At 43.1% G+C, this 26,950-nt stretch overlaps 1 protein-coding gene across 1 annotated transcript; it reads right to left on the reverse strand.

The window, feature by feature from the left end:
• LOC18779907 (cation/H(+) antiporter 15) lies at positions 542 to 23,824 on the reverse strand. The gene is made up of 4 exons (XM_007212758.2): positions 23,676 to 23,824; positions 9,406 to 9,484; positions 8,224 to 9,213; positions 542 to 1,807 (listed from the first exon to the last, which is right to left on the reverse strand). Exons 1-4 carry the CDS (start codon positions 23,822 to 23,824, stop codon positions 542 to 544), a joined length of 2,484 nt encoding a protein of 827 aa, XP_007212820.2.

Below are 26,950 nucleotides of genomic sequence, written 5' to 3' on the forward strand. Positions count from 1 at the left end.
CGGAGGAAAGCAATGGCTCGGTGAGCGGTGACGAGGCTCACGGAGTAAAAAGACCTGTTATGAAGTTTTAAAGATGAAGAAGCTGGGACATCAAGAAAGACCATCTGGCATACAAAGATTTGGAACAATAGCAAAGAAGCATGTGAAGGCTAGGTGTGGTGAAAACACATATGAGAGGATTGATCAAAAGAAGATGACTATACAAGATGAAGACCCATGATGGGTTAGGAATGAGGAGTGCCAACGACTCTCAATTTGATAAAGGTTATCACATGTTAGAAACTAGGCTCTGATACCATGTCAAACAAAGTAGGGTAAATATTCAATTATGCTCAGATACGCTCATATTTTTATTCTTCTCCAATATGGAGGTATTTATACAAGTACAAAGTTGTGTTAACCCTAAATAAAATAGGAAATATATCTAAATTACAATAGGAAGTAAATCTCTATTACAATAGGACTAAATAATAATTGGTAAGTAACCAAAATTCTAATAAAATAAGGAACCAAAATCCTAAGTAAGTAAGGAACTAAAATCCTAACTAAATAAGGACTTGCCAACAGCACGACCTTGATGCACTATGAGAATCGAGGCGCTGGCCACAATGTTGGACGATGCCAATGCATCTCCCAAGGGTCCGAGCTCCAGGCAGTCACCCCACTCGGATAGCCCGAACGTGAGTGGTGAGGAACCTGTTTGCCCTCTTCCCACGATATAAAGATCATAGTCATTTCCCATGGCGCTTATCAATTTGAGAGTGTCTTCTCCATTGTTCAACACCTCGTGAATTAATTTTATGGAAGGTTGGTTCCTAGTATTGAGCACAAAGCTCTCTATATATTGGTCGTCTAGTTGTTTCTCCTTCTCATTTTCCTCTATCACCTCTAAAATATTCTTCTTTTCGTCCTCATCATGATCGTGATCATTATTATTAGGATTGTTGGGAGGGAGATCTGAATGAACTGCCGCATCTTTACTGATGATGAAACGAACCACAGTTAATCTGATATTAGGTTTAGGGTTAGGATTGCTGGCCATCCTCCATGCATATGCCAATGCCTCGTGGTCATCTGACCCACTAATGAAGAGCATGGCACAACGGCAGCAGCCATGGCCATCTTCATTTTTAATGTTAGATGAATCGGTGAGTTCACGATCCACGAAGATGGCCACCGAACAAGAAGCGTTGTCTAGAAGGTTCTTGTTAATGCCTTTAAAAGAGGGGTTTCCGTTGTCCATTCCCTCATCAATGGTGGATTCCTTGTGGAAAGGAATGATTATGAGGTCTGCACTCTTGTCGTCAGCAAGGTTGCAAATGTCCTCATGCATGGAGGCGTAAGAGGACACAACAGTTAGTGCCTCCGCGAACAAGCTGCTTTCTTCACTTTCGGTCTCAAGTTTTTCAAAGGCAGCGACAATTTGGTTAGAAGGCGAAGAGTGCTTTTGATTTTTGGCTGTAATTTTACTTGTCTTACGAATATTGCTGCATGTGTCGTGGACTATGAGCATGGCAGAAGCATGGCCACTGAGCTCCACCAGATGGACCGCAAAGACGAACATCGGGGATTGTTTGGTGGGATTGGAAATCTCCAACAGATTGATGACGCTTGAAACATTGCTTGTTGAATGGAAGCAAGTAAGGATTCGAAACTCTGAGTTGGGTTGTATGCTTCTTATGCTTCTGTGCTTGTGCTGCTTAGATGGCACATTCGACTTGTAAATCAAAGCCAAAATGGGTCCAACCGCTGACGTCATTATCAAAATTGCAAGCATCATTACTGAAAAAGTATTGTGGTCCAAAACCTGCATTTATATATATTGTTGTAAAATAACTGAGATAAGTGCGAATATTGAGCTGCACGTAAAGTAGATGAGACACAGTATTTAACGAGGTTCGGCTATGCCTACGTCCCCGGAGAGCAGCAGTAGTAATTTTTTCACTATGTAAAATAATAGTGCTACAACTTTAGTGTTTACAATATATGAGGCTCACTAATTTTTCTCTCTTGGAGAAATTTCTCTCCACTCTATTTTTCTCTCAACTTACTCACCCTCTTTCTTCCTTCTCTTCCTTTCTTTCTTTCCTCACTCTTTCTTCTCTTCATTTTGGTGTGTTTTACAAGTGAATGAGCAAGCCTATTTATAGGCAAAGTAAAAGGCTTCTAATGGAGACATAATGATTTCTCCCCAACATTATAATTTCATCTTTTGACTAATCTTCCTTCTTTTCTAACACCATCATTTTTCTTCCATCATTTCTCTTTATGTGGGCTTCACCAATATTATTTACAACACTCCCCCTTGGAGACCACAAATGACATGTCGGTTGCATCATTAAAGACTTGCTTGGAGAAAACCCAATGAGGTAGAAAACTGATGGAATGAAGAAGATTATAGTAATCAGTGCATCATAGTTCTGGATGCTCCCCCTGATGAATATCTCCCCCTGATATCTTCATGATTATCTTTTTGGAGCGAAAATATTTTGGAGTGAGTGGAGGATGTAGCCATCAACTATTCATATAGTTGAGTGAGTAAATATATTTCCAGTGAACTATCTCTATGTAAATCATAGAAATTTCCAGAGTCCGCGTTTTCAACAAAATCAGGGCTATTTGTAAGTTTACTCGAAAAGAATATGCCCGTATATGGTGTTATGCGGATATAGCACCAAGTGTGCCTTGCATCATCCCAAAATGATGGTGATGGAGTTGAACTCTATCTGGAATATACAATGTCCGGTCTAATATACGTCCGGAAAATTATTTGAGTGTCCAACGGATAATCCACATAAAAATGCTTCAATACTTTCTTAGCAAAAATCTCATTGGCATAACGCTCGATTTTCAGGTCGAGACAAATATTTCATGAACTCTTCAGAAGCTTTGCAAATACAATATAATCAATGTACTCACTGAGGCAATTTATGCATATTAATATTGAGTACAGATTTTGTGCTTCAAGCACATGTCCTTTAGGGACTTGCTTTATGCAATTTCAATCCTCTCAACGGATTTTGTTTAAAGGGATTAAGCTTTATGACACATTATATAGCTTTTACCCAGCTATTTATACATCTTTAGGGAATCGCTTCAGGCGATATGCTCCGTGCATTTAATAACCCTTAAAGATAACATGTTGGTCTCCGTAATTGTGCGGTAAGGGGGCACAATTGAATTTGTAAATATGGAAAAACCCAACATTCCTTGTTTATGCCAGGAACATTGTGTCATACAAAGTAGGTATATTCCCTTTATTCCGAACACCCAAGTATAACTTTCAGTATTAACATCTTTTGGGGTTCGTACTGTGGGTTTGTTCTTTCACGTTCATTCTCATCTATAATGGAATTACCTCATTCCATTTTGGCCAATGATATTGTCGACATTTAATAATTGAACGTGGTTCCAATCAACACAGCCCATTGATGATTTGAGTAGCTACTCCAAAATTAAAATTTGTCATTCATCAATTCATGATCCCATCATTCTCATTTGCTTGTGCATGCATCAATTATAAGCATTTCTTTACTTTTGGGTACCCAAGCCACTTCATGGGGCTTTTATTATGTGAGAATGTGGATTATAACCTCCAACGGAGCGTTATTTTACATAGGGCGTGGAAAATCTCCTATTTAGGGAGTTGGAACATTTAGAACCCATCTATCTGTCATGCTGCAGGCATGCCACAGATTAATACATACATGTCAATTAATTTATGGGACTTTACCCATATTATGGGACTTTAACCCATATAATTTGCTACGCATTAGGCGTGCACAATATCAATATTGACATGTTGAAGGATTGTCCTTTTGGGACTTCAATCCATATCATTTGCTACGCAACAGACGTGCATCATATTGATCACTGCTATACCCATATTCTGTTCTTATGGGACTTTAATCTGTGCAGTGTATTATCAATGTATCCAACTTGCAATCTGTAAAATTTGCATTAATAATTCATGGATACATACAAGCCATTCTTTTGGAACGGACTTATCTCCCCATTTGGTTACCTTTCAAGATAAAATATCAAATAAGTATATAAGCATAAAATAACACAAGTATTGCTTACATCCTTAGGTGGGAGAAACTTTTCTCAAGTATCATTCAAGCTCGTATCGGCCCAGTAAATATAATGTAGCACTTGATGATCTAGTTATATCCTGCAAGAGCAAAATCACAACTCTTTTCTCTGTCAAAAACAAATAACCCTCAGAGTTAGGATCACTTCATGGATTCTTACTTCAGATGTTCATTCTAAAGAAATAAAATCTCTTATGAACAGAGAGTTACAAAAAGAGAAAAAATGCAAAAAAATTGTGATATTGATTGCAAGATAAGGTAAGCAATCAGGGAAGGAAGCTGGTGGGAGCAGACAATAAGCTCTCATTTCTCCTAGTCTAGAAGGACTTCCGGAGATTAGAGCATAAGATCGCCTTCACAGTTTCCTTATGTAGCGGAAACGTGATCAGGGATAGTCTCGCTTCCTGAATGGATGATCAGAGATAGTCTTGCTTCTCGGGCATATTGAGTGCTCACTGATAAGAAAAATAAGTAGATATCGCATCACTAGGTATGGAGAAAACTGGATGTCTTTTGCAAAGAAAATTTCGTTAGTAACACATTTATACATAAATAAGAGGAATAGGTAGAACTGGTGAATTTCAAATTAACCATAGGAAAATTGCGAGATTCTCGAGGCACTTTTGAAAAAGTAGCTCCGTGAAATCCGCAAAGCAAGATCAGCTTTGACGAAAATAATACTTGGAAAACGCCGAAAGTGCCGACAAACATTAATGGAGGCCGCGTGAAGTTTTGGAATCTGGAAAAGAAAAGGAGAATATGGGGATCTGAGATAATATTGGGATCCTGAAAACTGTAGCCATATTTCCTCCTATAGATATTGCCTTTGCAAGACTTGATTGGAACAACTGCGTTTCAACTCAACTTCCTTCATTTTCTGAAACTTTAGTTTTTCTAAGACTTTCTTCGAAACCTTCTTAAAAATGGCTTCCTCTTCTTCCAGCCCAAATTATTTCAATTTAAATGATGCTCCCACAACAACCAGTGACGCCAAAGTTTGGCGTCCCTTCTTTGTATCCCAAAATCGTCATCTCACAGTTAATGATTCTGTGATGATGAATGATGCTACTGCTGTCATAGTAGCTAGGAATTTCATTACTCCAATGGATGAAATGCTGTTAACAGGGAGGTCTGAGGAAGAGGCTATTGATGACTCAATGGCTTCTAGCATTCAGAGTGCTGCTTCTGTTTCTAACATGGCTGATCGTTTGCGTGCTAGAGCAAACGAGGTTCAGAAGCTAACAACTGAAAATGCGTCTCTTCAAAGGATGCTTCATGAGTCTCAACAGGAGGTTGAGAAACTTAAAGGAGAGAATAATGTCTTGTTGAAACTGGTGAGTTCGTACTCTGTTGATACACTGAGAAGGCTAGACATGCTGCAGGTCTCTAATGAAAGAATTTTGGGAGACCACGAGAGGCTCATGGCTAAGCTTAAGAGGCGTCGTCCTCTTCCTTCAGAGGCTTCCAGAACATAATGTAATTTTATAGATTTTACAGGGCCTGTACCTTCATTGCAGGTGGAAAAAATCTATCTGTTGTATGTTCCTGTTATAATAATTGCACACATTCTTAAACTTACACCTGTGATTTATATGTCTTTTCAAAATGATGGTTTGGAACCTTGTGCCTTATAGGTTCAAATAACCACATTGACTCTCCCAAATTTCATATTTCAAAGTATGGGAGCTCGAAACTTTTGGCCTGGGCTAAACACAAACTCAGAATTTATTCGCCCTTTTTCAAATGGACATGAAATATGAATTGAGTAAAAGCCACGATAATATCGCAATATAGTAGTGAAGAGCATTAACTACTATATACCCACAACCTCAAATTCGGGATTTCTCATATATTTGAATCCATGTGCTTCCGGCCCAGATATATCAAAATATGTGGGGAGCCTCAATTCATCATTTAAGGTTTATACTGATATTATCCATTTCACGGTGTATTCTTAACAACCGGAATTCACAAAATATATTTCTTCCTTGAGGTGTCGATTATAACATAATCGAACTTTATTAAATTCATCATTCTCTTATGCCAAAGAAATATGTGGTGTACCACAATTTGCAGTAATACCTCAAGGGTTGTCCATTTAATTGTTGGAACTTCAGGTTCTCAACACTGTTAGATTTTGAACCTCAAGCCAAAATCACATATTCTCATGGTATGGACATTTTTACAATTTTCTGTACATATTTCTGGACTTCAAGCCCTTACATAATTGTCCATATCTTGAGGAACTTCTGTCATCTCATTTAATTGCTCATCCATGAGTTTAAGGAACTGCAGGTTCCCTTTTAAATAGTGACAGTTTACCCAAAATGGTAAATATTTATGCATACATCACTATTCATGTATACGGCACTATTTATGTGTACAGTACATTTGCCAATACAGTTATTTTCATGTGTACGGCACTATTAACCAATATAATACTGTTACATCATTTAAGGAACCCCAGGTCCTTATTTACATATCAAGAATCAAGGACCCTCAAGTCCGATCACATGTTTACAAATATAGTACTGGAGAGACTGCCAGCTCTCATATCAATATCATCATCAAGGATCTTCAAGTCCTGATGTAGTTGTATGATGAGGATCAAGAAACTTCTGGTTCTGATCTGTATCCTTGTAAAAAAACTCATCATACCACACAATTAATCCATAAAATAAATTGCTTGTAAATTAAATTATTGGTAAATGAATTGCTTGTATGGACGATAAACCCGCACCATACGTTAAATAAAAGTAAATGTGCGGTAAAGTAAATTCATAAAGTATGAGGGTTAATTCCTCATCATACTTTAAGTAAAAGTAAATGTGCGATACAATAAATTGCTTGCTATATGGACGTTAATTCTGCACCATATCTTAAATAAAATTAAATGTGCGGTAAAATAAATTGCTTGCTATATGGACGTTAATTCTGCACCATATCTTAAATAAAATTAAATGTGCGGTAAAGTAAATTCATAAAGTATGAGGGTTAATTCCACATCATACTTTTAAATAAAAAGAAAGGCGTGGACGATAAACCCGCGCCACCCTTTTAAATAAATATTGTCGTATGGGTAATAAAACTACACCATACAGTAATTAAAATAAATAAGGGGTTAAAACCACCACCGAATAAAATAAAAAAAATGTTAGTATTAGTAACGGTCTCCCACTGATAATATGTTTAGTATTACCAAGGGTCCATTTTTGTTAGTGGTTAGTAATAGAAAAGTGAATAGATATAGCATATTATATTACCATCAACTTTTCATATATATATATATATATATTATACAATGGTTAGTAGTATAAATAATAGTGTAGCACAAAAATTATACCTGAGAGCTTCTCGTGCTGATAACGTGTTGTAAAATAACTGAGATAAGTGCGAATATTGAGCTGCATGTAAAGTAGATGAGACACAGTATTTAACGAGGTTCGGCTATGCCTACGTCCCCGGAGAGCAGCAGTAGTAATTTTTCCACTATATAAAATAATAGTGCTACAACTTTAGTGTTTACGATATATGAGGCTCACTAATTTTTCTCTCTTGGAGAAATTTCTCTCTACTCTATTTTTCTCTCTACTTACTCACCCTCTTTCTTCCTTCTCTTCCTTTCTTTCTTTCCTCACTCTTTCTTCTCTTCATTTTGGTGTGTTTTACAAGTGAATGAGCAATCCTATTTATAGGCAAAGTAAAAGGCTTCTAATGGAGACATAATGATTTCTCCCCAACATTATAATTTCATCTTTTGACTAATCTTCCTTCTTTTCTAACACCATCATTTTTCTTCCATCATTTCTCTTTATGTGGGCTTCACCAATATTATTTACAACATATATATATATATTTGCCAATTAAAACAATATAAAATCAGGAATTTAACACATGGTTTTAAGATATATATTTCTTAGATGTAATCTATATGTGTACTATTATTTAGGAGAACACTTGGTACCATTGTGTTAAATTTCGAAGAGACGGGCCAGCGGTCCATTACCAGCACCACCAATATTATCCCTAACTTGATTAATTAATCATGGAATATTGTGTGTATGTGGGTGTGGAAGAGGCAGCTGCACATGCAATAATGAAATAGTTGTACATAATAGTATATACATACATGTAAGTCCCGCCCAGAATTGAGGATTATTATAGCCAGCACGCCTTTGGTGTTCATGACTAGTCCGAAAGCCAAACTGTCCCTCACCGACATTTTGTTGATGATGGCAGCGACGAAAGTCACAACAAATTTAGCGAGGAAAGCCAGGGCAACAATTGACATGACAATTAGCAGGCTTGTACTGCGAAAGACAACAACGACATGCGTTCTCATCCCAAGAATCAAAAAGAAGAGGGGCAACAAGATTTTTGACACAAAGTCCTCAACCTTTTCGGTGATTGCAGTTTTGAGCTCTCCCTTGGGCAAAATGGCTCCCAACATGAAGGCCCCAAGAATGGAGTGTGACCCGAACGCATCACTAATGAACCCAAACAGTAGAACCCCGGCCATGATAAAGCATATTTGGCTGTCCATGTCGTACTTTTCTTCAAAAAAGCTCGTGTTGCGAACCATCCACGACAGCGCTGGACGAAGCCCGTATACACAGAATATGATCAATGTGAAAGTGGACAACACTGTGTAAAGTTTGCCATCGCTGATTGTGGCCACCGTGATGACAAGAAGAACTGAAGACATAAGGTCGTTGATGACGCTTACGGAGAGGGCGGTCCGGCCAACGTCACTGTGCAGTAGCTTGGCATTGGCAAGTACTCGGGCAAGTTCGGCGAAGTTGGTGGTGGTAAGGGTGATGCCCCCGAAGAAAGGACCATAAGTGGTAGCCTTTAGTGGGCGAGAGTTGGGTGTTAGGGTTTTATGCAGGAGATAGCCAAGAGGGAGGGGAACCAGAATTCCAGCAGTGGCAATGCTCCAAACTTTTTTTCTGGCCTGCAAAATTGGCTTGAAATCGACCTCTAAGCCCTGGAGGAACATGTAGTATATCAACCCCAAGTTGGCTATTGTCTCTATGGTCAATGTGCTTTTGACTGGAAATAGGTATTTGCGAGAGAACTGGGTTTTCTGGACATAAGATGGACCCAAAATTATGCCACCCTGCAATGTGCGTGCCAATGTATTATTATTTGTCTTTGTCATTAAAATATCAATATTATATGTATAGATGTGATATTCTCAATGAAAATTCGTGTTTCACCAGGTAATCGTTTGTCTCTCGCTATAAAATTCTGATAATAAAGCATAGAGCATAGAGCATAGAGATATAGAATAGAATTACAGCTTACTTACAATAATGCAAGCAACGACGCGAGGTTGGTGCAAAGGTGCAAGGAGAAGCTTGAGAAGGTGGCATATAAACATAATGATGTTAACCATGGAGGAAAGCAAGTTAGGTTTGGGTGTTTGACACAGAGAGAGAGAGAGAGAGAGAGAGAGAGAGAGAGAGAGAGAGAGAGAGAGAGAGAGAGAGAGAGAGAGAGAGAGAGAGAGAGAGAGAGAGAGAGAGAGAGAGAGAGAGAGAGAGAGAGAGAGAGAGAGAGAGAAATGAGATCTGTATTTTTCTGTTATGAAAAGCAGTTACAATTCTCACTAAACTTAAGCAATGCTTAATCTAATGTTTATATAGCTGACAAACCTCCTCTAAGTAGCCTAACTAACAATCACGAGTTATACACTGAGAAGCACGTGACCACTCTCCAGCTCATAGCTCAGTTTGCACACCTCAACATCTATATTGTTAACACCCCACCTCAAGCTCAGCTGGGGGAGAGCCAAGGCTGAGATTGGAGTAATGTTTGATGAATATTGGACTATGAAGGCCTTTTGTCAAAATATCCGCAACCTGTTCATCTGTGGGAACATATTGGACGATGAGATCTTTACTTTGAACACGCTCTCTAATGAAGTGAAAATCCACATCCAGGTGTTTGATGCGAGAATGAAAAACAGGGTTTGCACTGAGAGCTAAAGCAGACAAGTTGTCACTGTGTAGGAGAGGAGCTTCAGGAACTATCATATGCAAATCGCACAAGACTTGTCGTATCCATGATATATCTGCAGCACAGTGAGCAAGTGCTCGATATTCTGCTTCTGTAGAGCTGCGAGAAACAGAAGCTTGCTTCTTGGAGGACCAAGAGATCGGATTGGAACCGAGGAAAACAACATATCCTGTGGTGGATCTGCGTGTATTGGGATCACCAGCCCAATCGGCATCACAATATCCAGATAAGACCATGGATCCTGGAGAAAACGTGACACCAAACTGCAATGTGCCTTGCAAGTACCTGATAATACGTTTAACTAGGCTAAGGTGAACATCTGTAGGACTATGCATAAACTGACAGACTGTGTTGACAGCAAAAGCAATGTCTGGTCTTGTGAACGTCAAGTATTGCAGAGCACCTACAATGCTTCGAAAGAATGTGGGATTTGGAAGAGGAGTACCTTCATCTTTTAAAACCTGATGGTGAGGTTTAGAAGGGGTGTGTGGGAACCTAATTAAATCAAACCCTAGGTCAAATAATTCCTACCATTTGGGGATTATTTGACCAAATTGGGAGTCAATCAACCTAATTAGGAGTTACTCAATTTAATTGGGAATTATCCAATTAAATTGAACATTACCTAATTAGGTCGAGATTTGATTTGGTTAATTACCACGATCCCCAATTAAATGAGAAGCTACCTAATTGAATCGGGATTTGATTTGATACCTACCACAATTAGGGATTTGATTTACCCTAATAAATCAAATCCCTAATTAAATCAAATCAATCCCAAAAAGGGGAGGAATAATTCCCTTCCATCTACGGAATTATTCCTCAGAAACCCTAGCTTCCAAGACTACTATAAAAGCATAGCCACACACAATGGTTGAGGTACGTCAGAATTACTACTAAAATCTCTGCAGAAAATTCCTCTCAAACCCTAGCCACCTCCTCTCTTTCTCTCTTTTACATAAGGCTCCGGCCGCCCGATTTATATTATAAACACATCCCGTACCCTATTTTAGCTATCGTTTCTCTAAAGATCGATTGAACTGACTTAGGCATCGGAGGGCCTTTGGCCAACACCCCCCGGGTGTGGTCTTTTACTCCGATCTGTTTTGCAGGGAGAAAGAGAGGCGGAGAAGACGAAGGAATCTTGGGCGAATATTCTCCCGTGAGATTATTTGCACAAACAAATTGGTGCTTTCATTGAGAGCAGGAGGTATACTTAACGCGTGCTCAAGGAATTCGTTCCTCCTATATTCCAATCCACCGAAGCCTTCCAAACAACTATGGTTGGAAGCATGAACACGAGAGGCAAAGCCGCCGCGATGGCTAGATCCGTGACGACCCAAAGCCACTCCATCCATGATCTCGCGATCGACATGGTGGCACCGCCACCTCTCAGCACCGCACTGGCCACCGCCGCCGAACATGGTGGAACTTCCAATCAAGGTGGACTCGTTACCACCGCCGACCTAGGGCCGGTCTTGGAACAACTCCAAGCATTCCCTCCATTGCCTCCACGAGCGACGCACGTTTCTGCATACACCTCCAATGAAAACCTAGCCCGTGTGCAGTTGGGCTCCACACACTTCTCTCCTCCCGATCCACGAAGTCAAGCAGACCTTAATCTAAGAGTCGACCAGCTAGCTCAGAGAATGGACGACCAAAGTGATCTAATGAGGCAGCTCATCAACCAAATAGGCTTTGCTCAAAACCTTGGCCTTGGACAACCAGGCGAGGAGAGAAGGATGGACGAAGGCGCCGACAGACGACTCGATGTCCGTGCCCGCTTGGGCCCGCAGGGAGATGTACATCAAAGGCTAGGCCCCCAAGGAGGTCAGCCAAACAACCATCGCAACGAGGATCGCGAAGAAAGGCGCTCAGCTGTCAACTCACAGAGAAGCACTCTCGAAAGGCTAGGCCCCCAGGGAGGCCAGTTGGACAACCCTCACAATGAGGACCATGAGGAAAGACGCTCCGTTACTCACTCTCGGAGAACCAATTCTCGTCGACAAGCTACAGAGAATCTCTCGCAGGCGCAGTCCACCAACACTCCAACTAGGCAGCCCAGGCGAGAAGGTCGACCCTCGGAGGACAACGAGGAAGTCAATCAATATCGTGGAGGTCGCCAACGTAACCGACCAGCAATGTGCGCAGAAGACGTTGAGAAGCTCGTGAACGACCGACTTCGAGACTTGAAGACCGGAGGAAACTTCGAGGATTCACTACGTAAGGAGATGGACCAGGTGAGCTCAATGCCTTTCACCCTCGATATCGAGCAGGCCGCTCACCCGAAGCGATTCTTAACACCCTCGTTCATACACTTCAAAGGGGATTCTGATCCCGAGAGCCACTTAAAACACTTCAAAAGTGTTATGATCCTCCACCAGGCTGACGACGCGCTAATGTGCAAGGTATTTACGATAACCTTGCGAGGAGCAGCCCAAGACTGGTTCCACACCCTACCACCCAGGTCGATCAGCAGCTTCAAGGAGCTAGCTTATGTCTTCACCAAAGAATACACCTCTTACCGGACAATCAAGAAGAACCCTGATCACCTGTACAACCTGCGCAAGAAGTCTGACGAATCCCTTCGAGATTACATCAAGAGATTCAAGGCAGAAAAGGCGAACATTGTAGGATGTGACGACCGAATCGCTTCCTTCGCTTTCAAGAAAGGTCTTCCAACTGAGCATGACTTGTACCGCGAGCTGACTATCACTCCCAGCCAGACTCTGGCAGAGGTCTACGCGACTGCGGAACGCTACGCGCTCTGGGATGACGATCGAATCGCCACAAAGAAGTCTACAAAGCAGGAAGATCAGCCAACTAAGCGGGCAGGCCAAAAAGGCGACGGATTCAACAACCGAAACAAAGACAAGGGCAGGTCGCACCCACAAAGGGAGGCTACGACAGGAGAGAACTACACCAAGTTCACCATCCCCATACGTCAAATCTTAGCCCAAGTGAAGAACAAACCTTGGGTAAGAAGACCACCACCCTTGAAGGGAGATCCGGACAAAAGGGACACTAGTAAATACTGTGCCTTCCATGGGACGCACGGACACACGACGAACAACTGCTTTGCTTGGAAAGCGCATCTTGAAGAACTCGTGAGAGAAGGCCACTGCACTGAATTCATTGCGAAGCAGGCCATCCAACGGATTGAAGATCGAGACACCGCCAAGGAGCCGCCTCAGAAGGTCGTAAGGATTAACACAATCCTAGCCGACTCCGAGGAGTCTGGGCTGACCAGCAAGGAAAAGAAGAGGAAGATCAAACAGGCCACTGTGATCTCCCAAGTCTCGACCGACCTTCCACTAGCAGAAGACGATCCTGTGATCGGCTTCCAAAAGAAAGATCTGATCGTCCTCGACATGCCACATAACGACGCCCTTGTCATCAGCATTCAAATCGCTCAGGCCATGGTCGACCGAATCCATGCAGATGAGGGCAGCGCAGCCAATATCCTACAACTGGCGGTCGTCCAATAGATGGGCTTGGAGACAAAGATCAACAAGTTAGCTAGATCGCTGACTGGCTTTAATGGTGCAACAACGGTTACCGTGGGCACGATAGACCTCGACGTCTACTCCCCCCCTGTGATCAGCCTGCAAACATTCATGGTCATTAATGAGGTCTCACCCTACAACGGCATCCTAGGCAGACCATGGATTGGCAAGATCAATGCCATCACCTCCGCCACACATCAGAAAATTCGGTACCCAATCCCTGGGGGCGGTGTCGGCCAAATCAACAACGATCAAGCAATGGTGAGGAAATGCTCCCCCAAGGGCTGAAGAAAGGCAAACAAGCTCAGTTTCTCCCTGTGAGCCAGGCAGATCTGGAGAAGGTAGAGCAACCGAATCTTGCTATCTTATAGCAATCAAAGCGTCAGGACCAAGCCGAGGAAATCCGTCCAGAGGTCTTTCCGGAAGAAGGATGGAAACCCGAGGAGGACGTCGAGTTAATACCCTTGGATCCTGACCAGCCAGACAGGAAAGCGCGGATCGGCTCGCGCTTAAGCCCAGAAGAGAAGGTGGAGCTTACCACATTCCTCCAGAGCAACAAAGACATGTTCGCATGGTCGCCATCAGACATGCCTGGCATCGACCCAAACATAATCTGTCATCGACTCCACGTCAACCCCGCGTGCAAGCCAGTGTCGCAGAAGAGACGCAACTTCGCACCCGAGCGAGTCGCTATCATCGAAGCCGAGATTGACAAACTCCTAGCTGCCGGCTTCATCGAAGAGGTCTCCTACTCAGAATGGCTTGCCAACGTTGTCTTGGTGGCAAAACAAGAAAAGGGCAAATGGAGAGTTTGCGTTGATTATACATACCTCAACAAGGCATGCCCTAAAGACAACTTCCCATTGCCGAGAATCGACCAACTCGTGGATTCCACTTCTGGCAATCAGCTGCTCAGCTTCATGGACGCCTACTCCGGCTATAACCAAATCCTGATGCACGAGGATGACAAGGCGAAAACTTCTTTCATCATCGAGAGAGGGACCTACTGCTACAAGGTCATGCCCTTTGGGCTGAAGAACGCCGGAGCAACCTATCAAAGGCTTGTAAATAAAATCTTGAAGGAGCAGATCGGCAAAACTATGGAGGTCTACGTAGATGACATGCTGGTCAAAGCCCCAAAACGTGCAGATCACATTGGAAATCTTGCTGAGTCATTCAGCTTGCTCCGCCAATATCGCATGAAGTTGAATCCAAGTAAATGCACGTTTGGTGTATCCTCCGGCCGATTCTTGGGATACCTAGTCACGCAACGAGGTATCGAGGCACACCCACGCCAAATCAAAGCCATTCTCGAGATGAAATCGCCCTCCACAGTGAAGGAAATACAAAGTCTGGCGGGCAAAGCAGCGGCCCTCAACCGATTCCTCTCGAGATCAACTGACAAGTGCAGACCATTCTTCAAAGCTTTGAAGAAAGGACAAAGAGACAAATGGGACGAGGAGTGCGAAGTAGCTTTCCAGAGTCTGAAGACTTATCTCGCCTCACCTCCTCTGCTCTCAAAACTAGTCCCTGGTGAGGACTTGTTTGTATACCTGGCAGTGTCCAACTCAGCTATCAGTTCAGCTCTCATCCGAGAAGAGCTGGGGGCCCAACATCCGGTATTCTACATGTCAAAAGCTCTCCTTGATGCAGAAACTCGCTACCCGAAGTTGGAGAAACTTATTTTGGCTCTTATAGTTTCTACGAGAAAGCTGCGACCCTACTACCAAGCTCATCGAGTCATCGTCATGACCGACTTTCCTTTGAGATCAATCCTCCACAGCCCTGATGCTTCTCAGCGACTCATGAAGTGGGCTATAGAGCTAAGCCAATATGACCTCCTCTATCGGCCAAAAACTGCAATAAAAGCCCAGGCTTTAGCAGACTTCGTCGTAGAATTCACCCCGTCAGCCGAAAAAGAGAAGTTGGTCAACCAAAAGAAGGAAAGTTCAAAAGCAGACGGGACCTCCGCAGAACCTAGCCAACCCAGAGACATGTGGCAGTTGCGCGTAGACGGAGCGTCGAACCAAAAAAGAGCTGGAGTAGGGGTCGACATCACCACCCCGGATGGAACCCTGTTGGAGCAAGCTATTACGCTTGGCTTCCCGGCCTCGAACAACGAGGCAGAATATGAGGCATTGCTCGCCGGCCTACGCTTGGCAAAAGAGCTCGCAATCAAAAAGCTAGCCATCTACTCAGACTCACAATTGATCACGAATCAAGCCTCAGGTGAATACATGGCAAAGCACCCAAGGATGATCTTGTACCTTGACAAAGTCCAAGAGCTGTTGAAGGCATTTCCCACCTTCACCATCCAACAAGTGCCCCGGGCAGAGAACACTCATGCAGACGCACTGGCAAGCCTAGGATCAGCGCTGGATACCCAGTTCAGACGCTCCATCCCGGTCGAACACCTTGACCGACCAAGCATTGAAGAAATAGAGCTAATTGATACCATGCAGATTGACGAGGACCCCAGTTGGCAAGACCCCATCATCGACTATTTGACGAATGGAAACCTGCCAACGGACAAGTCTGAAGCTAGAAAGGTCCAGCAGAAGGCCGCGAGATACTACATGCACGGCAACAAGCTCATCCGCAGATCGTACTCTGGCCCTCATCTCACCTGTATAAAGTACCCTCAGACACTTGAGGTTCTCTGCAAAATTCACGACGGTGAGTGTGGCAACCACTCTGGGGGCAGGTCGCTCGCCCAGAAAGCTCTAAACATAGGCTACTTCTGGCCTACCATGCGTCACGACTCCTCTGAATATGTCAAGAAGTGTGATCGCTGTCAGTGATACAAGCCGATTCCTAATCTGCCTGCCGAAGTCTATCATCCGCAAAACAGTCCATGGCCGTTTATGCAATGGGCCATCGACTTAGTGGGTCCCTTGCCACCAGCGCCCGCCAAGAAAGAAATGATGATCGTCGCCACCGACTACTTTACTAAATGGATCGAGGCCGAAGCTCTATCCTCTACTAAAGAAGCCGATATGTAGCGATTCATCTGGAAAAACATCATATGCCGGTTTGGCTGCCCACAGTCGCTGGTTACCAACAATGGCTCACAGTTCATTGGCAAGAAGATCACCGCCTTTTTTGCGAAATACAAGATCAAGCAGCACTTGTCCACCCCGAGGTATCCACAAGGAAATGGACAAGCTGAGGCATCCAACAAAGTCATATTGGACTGCTTGAAGAAAAGGCTGGAAGGCGCCGAAGGAAAATGGGTGGATGAACTCCCCGGAGTACTATGGGCTTATCGCACCACCAAACGAAGATCGACTGGTGAAACCCCATTCTCCCTCGCCTATGGAACAGAAGCGATCATATCACCTCACATCTCTGTCCCCTCCATAAGCTTGGAAGTGGGCAGTGTTGATCAGAACTCCGAGCAAATAAGGCTCAACCTCGACTTACTTGAAGGCGAACGTGAGAAGACCATTATCCGGGTCGCCTCCTATCAGCAGCAGTTGAAGTCTTACTACGACAAGAGAGCTAAGGTCAGACAGTTTCAACCAGGCGACCTCGTGCTAAGAAAGGCTTTCATTACTGCACCGAGGCAAGGGTCAAAAAAGATGAATCCTAACTGGGAGGGTCCTTACATGATCAGCCGGTCTGGGGGCAGAGGAAGCTACACACTCGACACTATAGAGGGGAAGGAAATACCACAACAATGGAATGCTCACCATCTTCGAAAGTATTATCCATAGCACCTCTTCATGGCTGCCAGAAGTTCTAAGTTTTGTACCAAGTTGTTTCGATTTTCGAATAAAGGACTGTAATCTTATGAATATCAATATAAGTTCAGTTTCTCATTCCAAAATGTCTCATCTGCCCACGAAACACAACATTTGCCCATAAGCAGCGTCCTTCGGGAGACGCAGGGTACGCCAGAAATTTCCTAAGGGAGATATCCAGGTTCCTATCCGTTTCCTAAGGGAGGCAGGATAGTCACACAGTTACCTATAAGGAGCGTCCTAAGGGAGACGCAGGGTGACGACAAAACGCGTCCGTTTGGAGACGTAGCCCGCTAAAAAAGCGTCCTAAGGGAGACGCAGGGTGCGCCAGGAATTTCCTAAGGGAGATATCCAGGTTCCTATCCGTTTCCTAAGGGAGGCAGGATGGTCACACAGTTGCCCATAAGGAGCGTCCTAAGGGAGACGCAGGGTGACGACAAAACGCGTCCGTTTGGAGACGTAGCCCGCTAAAAAAGCATCCTAAGGGAGACGCAGGGTGCGCCAGGAGTTTCTTAAAAGGGGGTCGCCATGCTTCCTGCGGGAAATATCCAGGTTCCTATCCGTTTCCTAAGGGAGGCAGGATAGTCACACAGTTGCCCATAAGGAGCGTCCTAAGGGAGACGCAGGGTGACGACAAAACCCGTCCGTTTGGAGACGTAACCCGCTAAAAAAGCGTCATAAGGGAGACGCAGGGTGCGTCAGGAGTTTCTTAAAAGGGGGTCGCCATGCTTCCTGCGGGAAATATCCAGGTTCCTATCCGTTTCCTAAGGGAGGCAGGATAATCATGTAGTTGCCCATAAGTAGCGTCCGACAGGAGACGCAAGGCGACGACCAAGGCATCCTACGGGATGTATAGAATACACCCGGAGTCTCTCAAGGGGGACCCTGGTGCTTGCCAACTTCCTAAGGGGAATCATCCTACGAGATGTGCAGAACACACCCGGAGTCTCTCAAGGGGGACCCTGGTGCTTGCCAACTCCCTAAGGGGAATCATCCTATGGGATGTGCAGAATACACCCGGAGTCTCTCAAGGGGGACCCTGGTGCTGGCCAACTCCCTAAGGGGAATCATCCTACGGGATGTGCAAAATACACCCGGAGTCTCTCAAGAGGGACCCTGGTACTCGCCAACTTCCTAAGGAAAATCATCCTAGAGATGTGCAGAACACACCCGGAGTCTCTCAAGAGGGACCCTGGTGCTCGCCAACTTCCTAAGGGGAATCATCCTATGGGATATGCAGTGCATGCCCGGAGTCCTTCAAAAGGGGACCCTGGTACTCACAAATCTCTAAAGGAGGACGTGCAATCAAAACATAGGCTGGTTACTCAAGCAGTTCACAAGTCAAATATGTAAGTTGAAGTTGGAAAATGCAACTGAAATTTCCATAACAAACAGACCAACCGGCCAAGTTTAATAAAACAAAGATGGTCAAATAAGACCAATTATTCTAAACAAAAAAGCAAACTACAAAAGCTGAAAAGAAACAAAAAAGAGTCTTCGTCTACTTGGAGACGCCAGCAGAAGACTTTTAAGCTGCAGCCTCTTCGGCATCCACCTGACTAGCTACGTCTTCAGCAACTCCATCTGCCTGAACCGTGACATCTGCCATCATCTCGTCTACTGCGTCTACCTCTGCTTCATCCTCTCCGGATACCTGCTCTTCAATTCCCCCTTCCATATGGGGTGAGTCGGGGCAGAGCATCTCGATGTCTACATCGTCAATCGCATACAAGGAATCAGTCCCATTTGCGCAATGCAGGTAGCCCAACTTGTACGCATCTATGGTGGCTTCAGACTTGGATTCTTTAGCAGACTTATGATAGGCATAAAATCTAGCCAGGAGTTTTTCATAGCTAAGGGAGATGTTCGCATTCTTACGCTCAAGACGAAAGAAGGCATCTTTTCGACTAGCCAAATCAGCAGCGGAATAGTTGAGCTCGGAATCCTTCTCGGTAAGGGAGCTTTTTAGCCCAGATATCATCGCCCTCAAATCAGACGTCTTCTTCTCATAGTGGGCCCACTCGGCGGAAAGCTGGCTGGCCAATTCAGCATTCTTCTTCTCCAACCCGCTGAGCTGGGCAGAAGAGGGGGCAACATCAGATGAGTTCCGAATAGTCTCAGCAGCAAAAATCAGTCCTTTTTGAATCAGACGCTTCCCTTTGTTTTTCCAAGGAAAGACACGAGAAAGTGCCAAGATCGCCAGCCTGACGGATGTGATCGACCAACTCAGCACAGGACGACGGATTTGATAGGAAGTTCGTCTTGAGCAGATCAGATACGCATGCATCCCCTACAGAGCTAGGCTTGTTCACCTTAGGACCAACTGCAGACACAGAGGAAGAACCCTTAACCTGGGCAGATGACTCTCTCATCTTCTTAGCCTCCACTAACTTCATCTTCAAAGGAGTCAATAATGCTGGATCATGAGCAGACCTCCCATTTCGATCTCCATCTTTTGATCGATGCAGACGACTTGAACTTCTAGGAGGAATGTCTGCATCTCTTTGACGCTCGACAGAACTAGGTCGGGCACGAGTCGTTTCACGAAACATATCATGGTTGTCGAGCGTGTCAGCAGGAGACTTGGGTAGAACACCCCGAATACCGCGCATACCACCAACCTTTGTGCTATCTGCACCCACGAGATGCTTGACCCTGGCAGATGATGAGGGAGCAGACCCCACTTGAGTCTTCTCAGCAGAAGGAAGCCTTGGTTTCTTCCTCGATGGAGACCCATCCTTCGCATGCGAAGAAGTAGCTTCACCTCTTGAAGATTTGGCAGCAACTTTTCTCTTTGAGAGAGATTTAGCAGAACATTCTTCCTGTCCGCCAAGTAGATCATCAGGGTCAGGACCGTTCTGCTTCCACCTTTCGACGTCCTCGGCAGGAGGCAAACCACCGTCTTCCTCCCGGTACTCACTCAACAGCCAGCGCCATTCGCGAAACCTTAGAAGGATGTTCAAAGCACGACGGACCTTAGCCATGTCCGGCCCAAGCTCCAATTGCTTGCTGATGTCACTCACTGCAAGTAGAAGACAAAAGTTAGTCAGCCACACTTCAAGAAATTCGAATAAAAGGAGCGCATCAAAAATTGCAAAGAGACATACCATCGCAATAGGTGATGGGAACAAGTGGGCCGTCACCGACGTCGCCTTCCCACCGTCCGCTGACCTCCAACACGTCGTCATGCCAAGCGTGGTCCCCTTGACTAAGACTGTTAAACAGCTTGGCCTTGTAAACGCGAACTTGGGCATACTGCTCGAAGTGCCTCACTTCGAAGAAATAAAAGAACTCTCGCACCGTCAGCTCCAACATGAAGAAACGACTCAGATTCTCGAAGCACATGATCGCCCGGTAAGCATTTGGAGTACACTGGCTCGGAGCACACCCCATGGCGCAGAACACCTCCTTGAAAAGCTTTGACAGCGGGAATTTGAAGCCCAAGGAGAAGTAAAAAGGACGGAAGGTGATGATCCTAGAATCAAGGTCATTCGCATCCACCAAAGGCTCGTTGTCCTTCCGAGACTTCAATAGCTTAACCCGCACGTCATCTGGAATGGCAGACGCATAAGCAGCTCGCCACTTTTGGAACTGAGCATCAGTCGTGACGCGATGCAAGTTGGCCACAAACTTCTTGCTTTGCACTATGGAGCCTCCCCATAAATACAAAGGGACCTGAGAACTTGGAGCCTTGCTACCATCTCCGGAAGACATGGTTGATCAACAAGTAGCTGCAAAAAGAAAAAAATTCTACATGTTAGAATGCAAACAAAAAAAAAAAAAAAAAAAAAAAAAAGGGCAGCAGCAGCAGCAAACAAAAAAAAAAAAAAAGGAGTTTGAGCTGTTTGGATCAGCCCAAGTCGAAAGGAGGTAGCCCAGCAGCGGACGAGGCCCATCTCGCGCATGAAGCCTAGCGCACATCCCAGCTAGCCCTGTTCTCCAGCTCCAGCACCCAAGGCCCTCCTGGCTGGCACGAGCCCACGTCGCGTGCAAGGCCCAGCGTGTCTCCAGGTCGCTGCTCCAAAGCCTAGCGCCTTGGGCTTGGATCTTCCACGTGCAGCCCACACCTTGCGCCAAGCCCAGCGCCTCCTTGCCTCAGCTACAGCCCGCATGCTCCAGCACCAGCACAAGCCCAAGTGACGTGCTGGCCCAATTTCGGTTCAGCTCCAGTGCAGGGCCTCACGCCACCTTGTTCCAGCTCCTGGCCCAGCAGCTCCAGACCTCCAATGCGAACCCAAAGTGTGCAGCCTCAAGTCTGCCAGCCATGTTTCAAGGCATAGACATGCACTCCTTTCAGCTCCCTTTCAACTAGAAGGCATGATCCAAGCTGCCAAAAATCGGAACAAAGACACAAAAAAATATATATACAACCCAAGTCTAATTACCTTGGGTGTGCGGTGGAGACAAGAACTCAAGAACAACGGAAAAAATTCTCCAAAAGCTTACTCTCTCTCACTAATGAAATCAGAATGGATTTTGGATGTGAAGAATAAATTGGAGGAGCCCTACATTTATAAGGATAAAAATTCCTTGACCTACAAGGAATCGCAAATTCTTTCCAACCTGGGAGTTCATAAAATTGGCAAGTCAAACACCTCCTCTACGCAGGAGCCCAAGTCCACGAAGGAAGCCCAGTTACAGCTGGACAGCCCAACGGATAAATTATATCTCCTACATGCCACCACGCGCCATGCAGAAGCTGGGGGGCATTTGTGGGAACCTAATTAAATCAAACCCTAGGTCAAATAATTCCTACCATTTGGGGATTATTTGACCAAATTGGGAGTCAATCAACCTAATTAGGAGTTACTCAATTTAATTGGGAATTATCCAATTAAATTGAACATTACCTAATTAGGTCGAGATTTGATTTGGTTAATTACCACGATCCCCAATTAAATGAGAAGCTACCTAATTGAATCGGGATTTGATTTGATACCTACCACAATTAGGGATTTGATTTACCCTAATAAATCAAATCCCTAATTAAATCAAATCAATCCCAAAAAGGGGAGGAATAATTCCCTTCCATCTACGGAATTATTCCTCAGAAACCCCTCCAAGACTACTATAAAAGCATAGCCACACACAATGGTTGAGGTACGTCAGAATTACTACTAAAATCTCTGCAGAAAATTCCTCTCAAACCCTAGCCACCTCCTCTCTTTCTCTCTTTTACATAAGGCTCCGGCCGCCCGATTTATATTATAAACACATCCCGTACCCTATTTTAGCTATCGTTTCTCTAAAGATCGATTGAACTGACTTAGGCATCGGAGGGCCTTTGGCCAACACCCCCCGGGTATGGTCTTTTACTCCGATCTGTTTTGCAGGGAGAAAGAGAGGCTGAGAAGACGAAGGAATCTTGGGCGAATATTCTCCCGTGAGATTATTTGCACAAACAGGGTGCTACAAGGCTTACATGTATCCATAGATGCCTTTTTGATGAGATCTCTAGCATATTTGGCTTGATTGACAAATATTTTTCCTCCTGAATGGTATTGCACCTCAAGACCAAGGAAATATTTGAGCTTTCCCAGATCTTTAAGCTCAAATACTTCACTAAGAGCTTGAATAACAGATGTCACCAGTGGAGAATCAGAACCTGTGATTATTATATCGTCAACATAGAGTAATAGGATTACAACAGCAGATTCGGTTTTCTTCACAAACAGGCTGGGATCAGAGTGTGAAACTGAAAACCCTAAGGTAGGTAAATAGCCTGTGAATTTTGCATTCCATGCACGAGGAGCTTGCTTCAGGCCGTAGAGAGATTTTTGAAGCTTGCACACATGATTAGGATATTGAGAATCGACAAAGCCTTGAGGTTGCTTCATGAACACTTCTTCTTGAAGCTCACCGTGAAGAAAAGCATTTTTCACATCCAGCTGCCGTAATTCCCACTGAAAATTGACAGCTAGACCAAGTATGAGACGCACCATTGTATGACGTACCACAGGACTGAAGGTTTCCTCATAATCCAATCCATATTCTTGACTGAATCCCTGAGCAACTAATCTGGCCTTATAGCGAGAGATAGTGCCATCTGCATTCTTTTTGATCTTAAAAATCCATTTACAGCCCACAATATTTGTATTTGTAGGAGGAGGAACAAGAGTCCAGGTTCCTTGTTGATCAAGAGCTTGAATTTCTTCTGTCATGGCTTGTTTCCATGCTGGATGACCAAGAGCTTGTTTAAAATAGGATGGTGTGTCTGGTTCAGAAATGGAAGTTAACTGTGTATGAAAGCTGGAAAATTCTGAGAATTGCTTGGATTGCACAATACCAGACTATATTGTTAACAAATGAGACCTAGTTGGGTGAAGAAGAGAGGAAGAGTTGAAAGCAAGGCATTCTCAGCCTTCCACACCCCAGTCACGTGTGTTATCGTTTTATTATAACATACCCTCGTAACATCTGCTTCTACTATCCCGCCATTGTCCCGTAGTGCACCATTCATTACGTACGATACTTATATTTGCAATTCTTTTTTATAAAAGCGTTGATAAAGAATTGGAGGATTCAAACAAAAGACCTCAAATGCAAAAGAAACTGCTCTTACCTACTTGAGCTACAAACTCTATTTACAAATTAGATAATAGGAATTCTGGGTTTCTGTCAGCCCTCCCTAGCTATCTCATGACGTCTTTCTTTTGCCTTGATGACGTCCAAATCGCTAGAAACACCACTCTCATCAAAGACAAAGACAAAGACTATGACAATGAAACTAGAAAAGAAAAGTGATTGTTATCACACAACACAAATTAAAGAGGAATGAATAGAAATCAAAGTTTCGATACTGAGGGATTAATTAGTTAATTAGTTGCGCCTAAACTAGCTGTAACCTCTTCTTAATTTGTTGGTTGTTCGTTCAGTTTGGTTGGCATCCACGCATTATTAGACTTTTTTTTTTTCTCTTCTTTTTTTTCGGTGGCATCCATATATGCATTAGACTCTTCTTAATAAGCTGTAATTTGGTCCACTTTCGCGGCTTCCATGCAGCTGTCGTTAACTAATCTTTTGTCCCAACAGAGTGCCCGAACCAAGATGTTGATGATCTGCCTTATAACTAATCTTTGATGTGAAACTTACCAAATTAGATGTTGAGTAAAAATTGAAATATGAAAAGACTTTGAGGTAAGATTTGAATTGTTTTCTTAAAGTGTTATTTGTCCTCCACTCAATTGAGTTTGCTATGGGTTCTTGGCAAACCACTTCCAAGATACAATAAAGTCTTAAACCTGCAAATAGTATAAACTCGAAGAATTCCCTTAGAAATTACTATAAGGAAATTGTATGATTGTAGAAGTGAAGAGAGAATACGAAACTATTTAGGATTGGTTTCTGATATCTTGCTCTGTTAACAATAGGAAGTATTTATAGAATATAGAAGGAATCCATTCAATTTATTTGAAAGTATGCAACGTCACTTTCTCAAAGGACACTACCTTTACTATAAGCTCTAGACAAAGTAGCCTCACTATCACAGTATAAAGAAATGGATGACATCAGTTGTGGCCACAACTTTATTTCTAATAACATATTTCTAAGCCATCCGCTTCTTTACCTGCTCCTGCCAATGCCATAAATTCAGATTCCATAGTTGCATGTGCTATACATGTTTGTTTCTTTGAAGCCCAAGAAATTGCTCCTCTGACAATTGTAAAGATCTACCCTAATGTTGACTTATTATTGTTGGCATGATTTGTAGACCATTGACTTTCTTTTCTTACACACCAAAAATTTCTATTATAATTATATTTGATTTACTTTAATTCCTGATTTCGTACTGTAAATAGAAACATGAATTTATTATTTACTTGCCTATTCAGGTTTCGTTGTATTATAAATATGACCTCCTACAAGGAGAATAATAGACAGAAAATTTCCACAAACAAATATTCTCTCATAGTTTTCATATTTTAGCATGGTATCAGAGCGACGATCTTGGAATTGCTGACTCTAGTTTCCAACCCCTGCTGCCGCTGTGGGGGTTGATGACTTTTTCAACCCTCATAGAGGTAGCACCACTTACTCCTCTCTTTCTCAACCAACCATAGCCAAGTTGAGTGTCCAGGTGGCTCAGCTCCTATAGATGCAGACTTCGACCCCGAACCCGATCCTGAATCAGGATCCTATTTTGATGACTCCAACCCCGACTACGATGACGACCCCGACTCAGACTACGACGATGACAACCCGACCCCGAATTTGTCTATGATTCAGACCCAGATCTCGACACTATGCGAAAATTGACCTTTAGCTTCGAAGAATCTCCGTTGCTAAAGGTACGCAAGAATCGAAGTATTGGGAATCGATGCATATGATATAGTTATACGCTTCGGACATTCCCCGTCGCTGAAGATGATTTACGACTTCGCTCTTCACTTAATCACCGATGCTTAAGTTGTTACCATATGCCAAAGAGAGCGTTGACCTCCGATGCCTAAACCTTTAATAGCATCAGGGAATATATCAGCACTGATGCTAAATACTCTTTATAGCATCAATGGTTTTGTTTATACTAAAGCGTGTGCTGACTTACCACTTCAGAAAATATGCCACTGCTGTTGCAAATTATGGTTTACGCATTTGTTTTTTGTACTTATGCTGAAGTGAAAAACCAACAAATAGTTTGACTTTCTACAAATATTATTGACCTTTCAGATTATAGGCTTCGATTCCCAGAGAGTGCTGATGTTTTTAATTTTTAACTTCAGTTGTTATGGCAAAACTGAGGTTGTTATACACAATAGACATCCTTGTTACTAATAAAGTGTAAGCAATTTTCCACATTTCACATCATATTTTACTTAGTTTCTATCTCAAAATATAGAGGCATCTCATCCATTTCATATATATTGCCATTGTAACATATAAAAACATCCCTATATATGTAAACTTATGAGTTCTACCAGTAAACCAAAATCCATACATCATCCATACATAAATAAGTAAAATACTACAAAAACAAGGAGAATGTTCAAACTCAAATCTCCTCTAGCACATGACATGCCCATTCATCTCGAACCTCGTCCAATTCCATTTGGGTGTAAAATGCATTCTTTTTCCCACTTCTCACATACTGAAATGAAATTAAAAGACCATATAAGACTAAGAAAAAGTATATAAAATCTTTACCAAGAAGCTAAAGAAAAACTATATAAAATCTTTAACAAGAAGCAATGCACAATAAGGTTTTATATTTAACATTCATCCATAAAAAAATATATATATAAATTTTTTTAAAAAAAAAAAAAAAAGTCACCTCAAAGTTGGAAACATTGCCAGAGCCGAAAAGGAACAACATCAAACAAATGAATCAAAAAAATTTGGAATTTCAGCTAAACCCAATCATCCAATCCTTAACAGACTCAAAAAAACTGAAGCTGTATATAATTTGTATAAGTACCTTAGTTTGAAATGCAAGGGTTGAATCTTCACAAATTTCCTTCATGTACCACATCACACAAAAACCACACGTCTTTCCATCAGCCTGTTTAGGAGCACCTTACATTATGCACAAAACACATTCAGCATTTAGTACTTACGTTCCCTAAAATTAATCTTACTAAGTTGTCAAATA

The sequence above is a fragment of the Prunus persica genome, chromosome G4, assembly GCF_000346465.2.
Source record: "Prunus persica cultivar Lovell chromosome G4, Prunus_persica_NCBIv2, whole genome shotgun sequence".
Taxonomy (NCBI): domain Eukaryota; kingdom Viridiplantae; phylum Streptophyta; class Magnoliopsida; order Rosales; family Rosaceae; genus Prunus; species Prunus persica.

Bases quoted from the DNA above. Each gene is read 5' to 3' on its own strand.
- LOC18779907 (XM_007212758.2), bottom strand. From the start codon at position 23,824: ATGAATGGTGCACTACGGGACAATGGCGGGATAGTAGAAGCAGATGTT. The intron at 9,214-9,405 runs GTAAGTAAGCTG...CGCACATTGCAG, and splicing joins GCGTCGTTGCTTGCATTATT to GGTGGCATAATTTTGGGTCC. The intron at 1,808-8,223 runs GTATGTATATAC...ATATAAATGCAG, and splicing joins ATTCTGGGCGGGACTTACAT to GTTTTGGACCACAATACTTT.